The 10,784-nt window shown below is 39.1% G+C and overlaps 1 protein-coding gene across 1 annotated transcript in view; it reads left to right on the forward strand.

Moving 5' to 3' along the window:
- Positions 1–10,533, forward strand: part of GDF1 (growth differentiation factor 1) — a 42,024-nt gene extending 31,491 nt beyond the window's left edge. The window contains exons 2-3 of the mRNA XM_075347135.1: positions 7,009–7,347; positions 9,722–10,533. Of these exons, the coding sequence (XP_075203250.1) occupies positions 7,009–7,347; positions 9,722–10,533 (1,151 nt within the window). The remainder of the gene's footprint in view (positions 1–7,008; positions 7,348–9,721) is intronic.
- Positions 10,534–10,784: the final 251 nt, after the last annotated feature.

Consider the following 10,784-nt stretch of genomic DNA (forward strand, 5'->3'; position numbering starts at 1 on the left):
TGTACAGTTTAAACCGGCAGATAAGGGGGGCAATGTGGTGGTGTGGCCTATCTTAGGCTAGGTTCACACACTGCAGTTTTTTTACGCTGTGTTTTTGTGCATTTTTGCGGAAAAAAAACCGCACAAAAACGCATCCGCGGCAAAAAAACGCGGGTGCGTTTTACCGCGATTTGGTGCGTTTTTTGCTGCGTTTTGCTGCATTTTTGCTCACTGCGGTTTTATGCGTTTATTATCAGTGAACAATGCCATTAAAGATTGTTGAAGAAAAAAAAAAGTCTGATGTCATTTCCTTCTTCAATGTGTTCTTCATTCTCCACTCGTGTTTATGCAGGAGAGCAGACAGCTGCAGAACTACAAGGCTCAGCATGCTCCATCCAGGACTGTATGCTGGAGAGCAGACAGCAGCTGCAGAACTACAAGGCTCAGCATCCTCCTTCCAGGACTGTATGCAGGAGTGTTTTGCCCCCCCAAAAAATGACATGGGCTTCGCCATATTTTTGTATGCTAGCCAGGTACAGCAGGCAGGTATGGGCTGCCCCCAACCCCCAGCTGCCTATTTGTACCCGGCTGGGAACCAAAAATATAGGGAAGCCCTTTTTTTTTAATTATTTCATGAATTTCATGAAATAATTTAAAAAAAAAATGATGTGGGCTTCGCCCAATTTTTCAGTCCAGCCAGGTACAACTAGGTGGCTGTGCATTGGAATCCGCAGTGCAGGGTGCCCATGCTTTCTGGGCACCCCCCGCTGAGAATTGAAGTCCGCAGCCACCCCAGAAAATGGCGCTTTCATAAAAGCGCCATCTTCTGGCGCTGTATCCAACTCTTCCAGCTGCCCTGGTGACGGGTGGCTTGCTGGGTAATAATGGGGTTAGGGCTAGCTGTATATTATCAGCTAGCCCTAAGCCCGAAATTCATGGTGTCACGCCAGTATTAGACATGGCCACCATGAATTTCTATTAAAGATATAAAACAGGCCCACAAAGAACTCAATGACAGACAGACAATGACAAACAACAAATTATTATTGGTTGAAGAGTCCATGTATATACTTTTATGTCCCCATAAAAGACACAAGTATTTTAGGAATGATTCTATTATTAGGTGATAAGAAAAATGACATTTGCAAGCTATTGAAGATTTTTGAAAAGTGTATTCCGATTTATTTAGGGAATATCTCAATTTTGCCAGCTAATTGTCAGAGGCACATTCTTTACAATGATTGTTATGGATGAACTACTTATTTGTCCTAACACATTATATTATATCTTTTATGCTGTTTTATTCTCTTACACGGTGAGAATATTACAATTTATTTAGTTGTAACAATAATCTTTAATTTAAGGAATAATAGGCTACAATAAATTACACTAAAATCATTAAAAAAAATAAAAGAGATGTTTTTCTGTTTCTTCAGAACAGTGAGATTTGATAGTTTCACCTTCAGGTCAGAGAGCAGTCAAAGAGACTGTAAGGTGTCAGCAGGGGACCACAATTCTGACACCTCTTATCTGGTGTGAAACCCAACTTCACAGTGACCTGGGTCAGTATCAATGGGAGTCACATGTTAACATCTGGTTGGCCGAAGAACAATTGGGGACTCATTTACATTCACTCAGTAAACAATCAAATTAACACCTTATTTGAAATCGACCACTGATAATCTAATCACAAAATACCATAGGTAGCAAAATTCAGTATCTACTGTACTTCAGCACTTATTAAAAAGTAATGTGTTATACTGAGCCAGATGAAGAGACCTGAGTACTCTGGAAAGCTTGCTATTATTACTATCTTTTCAGTTAGCCATTAAAAGGCATCAACCACTGAGGACTTCAGTTCTTTTAAACTTTTTTTTTTAAAATAGTAAAGAACCATAATGAAAAATTAGCAAACCAAGTCCCAGATTCAGATTCTCCTCTTAGTATACATTAAGGGAAGCTATGGCTTGTGAGTCATAATTTTATTATATTTGATTGCATTGGAAACATTGACTAATTGGAGAAATCAGTTGAACATATTTAGAAAAACAAATCTTTAAAAACATGTAGAAAAATATCTAGAAAAACATCTGTTTTTCTAGATGGATTGTGCTGAAATGTAATGAATTGGCCTTAGTTCAACAGATTGGATCCAGTTTATATAAAACTAAACACATTTTTTTTTGTTAGAAATGTTACTAATATTTTCTAAAATAAAAATAGAATCATACACTTGTACTACTTACATGATTAGAAAAAAAAAAGCATCCATACAGTGTGTTGGACCTAGGTTCTTTATCTAGCTATGTGCCTACGGAACTATGTACACGAGGATATATCTGCAGGTACGTCTGCAGGTTTACCGCAGCTGATACCCGGAATCCGCAGCTATCCATTGCTGCAGGATTCCAGCGAAATATCTGCGGTAAACCTGCTGACATTCATGCGACTTACCTGCGGACGTCCCGGCCTCTATCTCCATAGTGGAGGGCCGGGATTTCCGCAGGTAATTCCGCAGGAATAATTGACATGCAGTTATGTGCGGCTGCGGAACATCCGCAGCATATTTCGCAGCCGCACATACCACAGCATGGACACACACACTCCCCATGTCCCATAGTATAACATAGGCAGTGTCTGTACTTGATAAAACCTGCGGATTTATAAAAAAATCCAGATAAATCCGCAGGTTTTCCTCGGCAAATTACACGGGTACATAGTCTTGTGGGCACATAGCCTTAAGACCCAAAAAACTTTTTATTTTGATGCTTTTGATTTTTTCGATTTGACTTTGAAGAGCCACACTTCATTTTTTAGGCTAAGTTCACACACTGCATCTTTTACTGCACTTTTGGTGTGTTTTTGAGATCACAAAGATGCACCTATATGCATGCATTTCCTTCCCCCAGCAGAGTCTATGAGATTTCCGCACACTGCATCTTTTTTTGGCTGCATCTTGGCTGCGTTTTTGAAGATGAACCATGTCAATTCTTTTTGTGTTTTTCCAGCGATTTTGAGCCCTTCCAGTCAATAGATTTGACTTGGAAAAACGCATTGGGCAAAATGCGATAAAAACGCAGCAAAAACGCTGTATGTTTGTGGTTAAGAAAAGTTGCAGTGTGTGAACATAGCCTTAAGGGTGCTTTACACGCTACGACATCGCTAACGATATATCGTCGGGGTCACGTCGTTAGTGACGCACATCCGGCACTGTTAGCGACATCGCAGCGTGTGACACCAATGAGTGACGATCGAGCGCAAAAATGTGAAAAATCGTTGCTCGTTGACACGTCGTTCATTTCCTTAATATTGTTGCTGCTGCAGGTACGATGTTGTTTGTCGTTCCTGCAGCAGCACACATCGCTATGTGTGACACCGCAGGAACGACGAACATCTCCTTACCTGCATCCACTGGCAATGAGATAGGAAGGAGGTGGGCGGGATGTTCCGGCCGCTCATCTCCGCCCCTCCTCTGCTATTGGATGGCTACCGTGTGACGTCGCTGTGACACCGCACGAACCGCTCCCTTAGAAAGTAGGCGGATCACTGGCCAGAGCGACGTCGCGGGGAAGGTAAGTCCGTATGACGGGTGTTAGCGATGTTGTGCGTCACGGGCAGCGATTTGCCCGTGTCGCACAACCGACGGGGGCGGGTACGCTCGCTAGCGATATCAGTACCGATATCGCAGCGTGTAAAGTACCCTTTAGTTTATTTTTCTTTTGGATCAGACGTGTGCATGCTTGTTTTAAGTGGGACAAGATGTAGCTTTGATTGGCACCATTCCTTTAATAATTTATTGCACTAAAACATGGGGAAAAATATTCCATGTAAAATAGCAGAAAAAAAATGCAGTTCTGGCATTTTTAAGGGGGGGATGGGGGTTATTTTTACAGTGCTCATTGTCCAGTAAAAATGATCTGAAAACATGATTGTCCAGGTCAGTCTAATTATAATGATACCCAAGATACATTCATGTTTTTTTCTATTTAAGGCACCACTCCAGATTTTTTTTCCAGGGCTGGAAGGAGAGAATATGGCAGGGGTCAGGGGACTTAGGGGTACTTTGCACACTACGACATTGCAGGTGCGATGTCGGTGGGGTCAAATTGAAAGTGACGCACATCCGGCATCGCAAGCGATATCGTAGTGTGTAAAGCCTAGATGATACGATTAACGAGCGCAAAAGCGTCGTAATCGTATCATCGGTGTAGCGTCGGCGTAATCCATAATTACGCTGACGCGATGGTCCGATATTGTTCCTCGCTCCAGCAGCAGCACACATCGCTGTGTGTGAAGCCGCAGGAGCGAGGAACATCTCCTACCGGCGTCACCGCGGCTCCCGTAGGATATGCGGAAGTGAGAAGGTGGGCGGGATGTTTACATCCCACTCATCTCCGCCCCTCCGCTCCTATTGGCCGCCTGCCGTGTGACGTCGCAGTGATGCCATATGACCCGCCCCCTTAATAAGCAGGCGGGTCGCCGGCCAGAGTGACGTCCTAGGACAGGTGAGTCCATGTGAAGCTGGCGTAGCAATAATGTTCGCTACGGCAGCTATCACCATGATATTGCAGCGGCGACAAGGGCGGGGACTATCGCGCTCGGCATCGCAGCATCGGCTTGCGATGTCGCAGCGTGCAAAGTACCCCTAATTTTTAAAGCCCCACTCCAGCAGTGCAATAAAAAATGCTGGAGTAGTGCATTAAGGGATGGGAAAAAAGCAGAATATTGCAAAATTATTTTTTGTTGTTCTTTTTTGCTTTGTGTCACCATTTTCCAAGGCCTGTAAGATTTTTAATTTTTTGTTGATAAAGGCTGAGTTAGGCCCTGTTTTTTTCATAATGTGGTGATGTTTTTATTGATATTATTTCATATTATTAGGTTGAGTTCACATGTTCTGTAACCATGCATTAGAATGGATCCTGCAGAGATCTGCTGGCAAAATGACTTCTGCAAGATCTGTTTTTTTTACATTGAAGTCTATAGAGGGAGGATCCGTTAACGGATTGCTATTTATCTTCCATTTGTAACAGATCCTGTAAGAAAAACACATAGTTACATAGTTACTTAGGTTGAAAAAAGACCTAGGTCCATCTAGTTCAACCTTCCTCCACCAGTTCTACATTTAGTCACTAAGTCATTTATAACCAACAATGTTGTGTGTACTGAGGAAATCATCCATCCCTTTTTTAAAAGCTGTTATAGTATCTGCCATTACTACCTCTTGGGGTAGGGCATTCCACAGTCTGACTGCTCTAACTGTAAAGAACCCTTTCCTATTTAGCTGTCGGAATCGCTTTTCTTCCACTCGCAGTGAGTGCCCCCTGGTCCTTAGTACTGTCTTTGGAAGAAATAAGTCATGTGCCAGTCCTTTATATTTACCACACATGTATTTATACATATAAATGTGATCTCCTCTGAGACGTCTTTTTTCTAAGCTAAACATATCTAACTTTTTCAACCTCTCATCATATGGGAGGCCTTCCATTCCTTGTAATAGTCTAGTTGCCCGCCTTTGAACTGACTCTAACTTCTGAATGTCCTTTTTAAAATGTGGAGCCCAAAACTGGATCCCATATTCCAGATGTGGCCTTCTTCCATATCCATTACAAATGCAAGAATAACGGATGACTACAGTTGAGCGAGTACCTAACTATTTGTACTTGCCATACTCATGAGTCCTGTCTAATACTCGCATATTCATTCCAAATAGCATGTGCAATGCAAGTCAATGGAGAAAACTCACAATGTAACGAGTAACTCGAATTCCGCACTATTTGCTTCTCGCACGAATAGTACGGCATTCGGGTTACTTGTTACTTTGTGAGTTTTTCCCCATTGACTTGCATTGCACACGCTATTCGGAATGAATACGCGAGTATTAGACAGTACTTGTTATGATTATATCGGGTACGAATAGTTAGGTACTCACTTAACTCTATGGATGACTAAATAGCAATCAATGGATCCATCCTCCATAGACTTCAATGTAAAAAAAACCCGGATCCAGTAGAAATCAGTTGTTTAAAAATGGGCAAAAAAATATGTTTGTAGAACTTTTTTCCCAATAGATCTCTACAGGATGCATTCTAACGGATGATTACAGGACATGTGAACTCAGCCTTATATTGTTTTAGGGAGATGAGTTGACCAAAAGAACGCAATTCTGGCATTTTGATATTTTTTATCGATTAGAGGACTGGAACCTGCTTTACTTTGATCACTTCTACTAGATGCTGAAATACCACAGTATTCACATTTTGAAGATTGTGTTATATATAGAGATTATTCACTCATTCAATGATTAGACCAGAAACCGGAGGAGAGGATAGATCACTATTTAACCATTTTATTAACACTTCTTGTCCTGAATAACTTATCTGACATAATTTGCTTGTCTTAGGAGTTAGGAGCTCATCATTTAAACCATTATCTGCGCTTGTAAACAAACCGTTAACTTATCTTTATAGCACCTGCCCTTCCAAAACTGGTATCTGCCATCATTAGCTCTGCAGCACTATGGAGATGGGGGGCATATGACTGTAAATTGCATCCAATGGTTCTGTCTGTCTTCTCTTTGCTCTCATACCATCACTACCCACATGAATATTTTAGTATAAATAGAACTTCTATGGCAGTGGTATTATCATGGAATATTGGACTGTAAACCTATTTACAGTATCAGTTTTGGGATTTACGAGTCTGAAAATAATGGAATCTTCTAGTAGATACCTAAAAATAATGTCCAAGCAATTTAAATATATTACTATAATAGTTTACTAAAATAGTCTAATAATGGAAATATTTACAATTATCATTACAAAGAGCAAATTGTAATTATATGCGTTATTTTGCAAACATAAATAATTTTGTGAAATGATACATCATTATTAATAGTTGTAGATTGTGACAATAGAAAGTATATTTCTAGGGTAGATGAACTAGATTTTAACTTCTTGGAATGTGAATATTTACATTAAAAAGGGAGGAGACAGGATGGTGGTTTCTTAACACACCTCATTGGCTCCATAGCTGACAAATTTCACACATGGCTGTTTTTGCAAGTACTTAGGAAAGTGTTCTACACCAAGCCAGTAGACCACTTGAGAGAAATCACCATGGAGAGATCTCTGCTCTTCATTTCTTGCCTGATATCCTGTCTTCTGCTGGTTCAAAACTCTGAGGTGCCATTCCAGGAGCGGATGCTTCTCAAAGCCTTGGGATTGAATGGACGACCTAAACCCATTGCTCCAGGCCCTGTGCCCAACAAACTTTGGAAAATGTTTGAGAAGGGTGTAAATGCTGATGATCCATGCAGAATGGAGGGATTTCAAGTACCAGGAAACATTGTCAGATCCTACAGAGATCAAGGTGAGTTGAGGGAAGAGAAAATAATTGTACTTGACTTATTTACATACACAACTTGAGCTTAAAGTAGGGTATCTCTATGTGTAATATATATATATATATATATATATATATATATATATATATATATATATATATATATATATACATACATATATATATGTGCATCTACTTTTTTTTAGTTTAGAATCACGAATGCATTAAGGGTTCAAAATAGAAAATGTTTGTAGGAAAAGGTATATACTGTATATACTACAGTACATTTTTCCAATACTTAGTTGTTCCTCTTCCAAAAGAGATATACAGGTATGGAGATATAGTTTTTTTTCTAATTTAGGTAACTATTGTAGGTGTAAACTGCTGTTAGGCTATGTTCACAAAGGGCTTTTTTGGTAAGTTTTTGCTGCAATTTTTAGCTGCAGATTTGCCTTGGTTTTATCCAAATCCGTGCTAATAAAACGCTGCCTTTTACAGTCCCAGCAAAGTCTATGAGATTTCTGAAATCTCATTTATACACACACACACACACACAAATACATCAGGTTTTTTTCCTGACTGTTTTATCAGATATCTACATTTTTGGTCAGGTTTTTAAAGAATGAGCATGTTAATTCTTTGTTGCAGATTTGCTGCATTTTTTCATTGATACAACCCATTTTGTAGAAAAAAAGCAGCAAATACGCACCAAATCTACAGCAAAAACGCCACGAAAAACACATGAAAAACGCACTAAAAACACAAATGACTCAAAGGAGATTTCCTGCCACAAGATCAGGTTTTGGTCAGGAAAAAAACTTACCAAAAAAGCCCTGTGTGAACATAGCCTAAGTGTTTCTTTTATTAGTAAATGGAAACTTAAAGATTTTGTATTTTTCTTTTATCTATTGTGTAGTTGTACCTTCTACTGATCACTTTATTTCTAGTTTATCAGGTTTGTTCTGTTCCTATGGTTGGAGAATATGATCCACAGTAACTACACAAAGTCTTCAGTGTAGACTAGGAGCCACCGCTATATACTTCTATACTTGCTATATACTAATAAGACTTAAGATTCTCATAGGAATGCATAGATAAGATTTACTTCCAGTCCAAATTGAAGGCAGTTTATGATTCAGGTAGTAACAATGTACAACATAATAAAAACAAGTGAAAAGATCTGATAAATCAGACATAAAGTGATCAGTAAGATTTTTTTTAACTGCACAAATATTTCCACAGTGTCTATTGGAAGTGGAGGAAAATCTAAAATAAATGTCCGTGCCTCCTAAATGTTTATAATAGCATTGGAGCAGCGTAATAATATATAAAGGTTCTACCTAGATAGAATGGTGAAATAAGGATCTGGTGCATCTTACTCCAGCATTAAATGCCACTGTATATACTGATACCCAAGATTCTAGTATGTGGCTTGGAGCTGCAACAACATAACAGTCATATATACTGTATATTTTGTTCTTATTTGGTGTTTTGTTTTGGTTTTATACCCCTTTGGAACAATAAGGACTTTCATAGCTTTTTATTACACAGGATATAAAATATACAATTTCTGTTTTTAGTATATTGCACAGCAGTTACATAAACTGTACATGGCTGCAGAAAGGAGGATCAGTATCCATAATGAGCCTGCCCTGTGAAGCCTGCTGGGTTTACTTTATAGCATTGCTGCTTGCAAACACAGTGAGAGTCTTGTACAGCAATTGTCTTTCATTTAATAGGACCATTATTATTATTATTAATAATAATAATAAAAATAATAATTAATAATAATATAATTAATAATAATAATTGTATTTCTATAGCGCCAATTTATTCTGCAGCACTTTACAATTCAAAGGGACATGTACAAACAATATTGCACATTATAGAGTAAGGCTATGTTCACACGTTGCGTTTTTTGCTGCCTATTTTTGAGTGATTCTTTTCATAAGTTTCATGCAAATAAAAAGCTGAATTTTACAGTACCACCAAAACCTATGAGATTTCAGAAATCTCATGCACACACAGACACACACCTTCTTTTTTTCTGTAGAAAAAAAGCAACAAAAAAGGGACATGTGAACATACTCCAACACATAGTTCAACACATACCACGAGGTAAGGTCACAAGCTTACAGTCTGAGTAAATATGGATGACACCAAAGGTAAGAAGTGCTTGTAGTGTATGGTCCTGCAATCAATATAAAATATAGAGCTACTGAAATAAGCCTAATTCTTTTACATACCCATTATGTATAGAAATAGGGGTCCCTGATGTCAAATATAAATGCCTGTATTATTTATTTCATAAAGATCACAGTCTATATTACGAAGTAAATAAGCCATCCTTTGGCTACTAACAAAATCAGTAATGTCTAATGCCTTATGTTCTCTTTTATAGGGCCTTTGATCTCTAGTGATATGTCTCATGGATTGCTATGCCTCAAAAAGCATCTTTTCTTTGACCTTTCTGTGGTGGAAGCAAAAGAACAAGTAACACTCGGCCAACTGGAAATCAAGTTCAAGCACAACACATATCAAGGGCAGGAATTTCAGCTCCGACTCCATCGTCCCTTGCACATGGCCTTAAAGAGCATGAGAGACCACGAGAACAATAGGAAACTTCTATTTGCTCAGTCCTTCCGCCTTCATCATAAGTCACTTTCTTTCAATCTTACAAAGGTGGCACAAGATTGGACCAGCAAAAAGAACAACATGGGACTCGTTCTGGAAATATTCGCAGATGGTAATTCCAGTATGGAAAATCACATTTCTACCTCTTGTGATCAAATCTACTCTTTCATCCATGCATCATTGCTTACAGTTTCCCTTGACTCCACCAATTGTAAAACATCACGTATCAAAAGAAATGCAGAGCCGTCACTACCAACTCCAAGCAATATTTGCAAAAAGAGGAGACTATACATTGACTTCAAGGATGTCGGATGGCAGAACTGGGTTATTGCCCCTCGTGGCTACATGGCCAACTACTGTCATGGAGAGTGTCCATATCCACTGACTGAAATGCTGAAGGGCACCAACCACGCCGTGTTGCAGACTCTGGTGCATTCTATAGAGCCGGACCTTACACCCTTGCCCTGCTGCGCTCCAATTAAGCTCTCCCCCATCTCCATGCTTTATTATGACAATAATGACAATGTTGTACTAAGACATTATGAGGATATGGTAGTTGACGAATGTGGCTGCAAATGAGGCTTAACTATTAATAGACTGTCAACTCCTCCAACCTAAATGCTCCTTTCTTAAACAGTTGGACTTGTTTAGATGCACTTTATTTTTTATTTTTATAGCACAAGAGCCACCTACTTAAAAAAAGGAGAACTTGATTTGCAAAAGTGATAAGCAAATGAAAAAGGACAGCTCAATTTAGATCTGGATTACTGGATTAAGGAACTTCAAGGAGGAAGAGTAGCTCTGAAGCTCCAGGAATCTAGCTTTTATTG

The sequence above is a fragment of the Anomaloglossus baeobatrachus genome, chromosome 1 (assembly GCF_048569485.1).
Source record: "Anomaloglossus baeobatrachus isolate aAnoBae1 chromosome 1, aAnoBae1.hap1, whole genome shotgun sequence".
Classification (NCBI taxonomy): Eukaryota; Metazoa; Chordata; class Amphibia; order Anura; family Aromobatidae; genus Anomaloglossus; species Anomaloglossus baeobatrachus.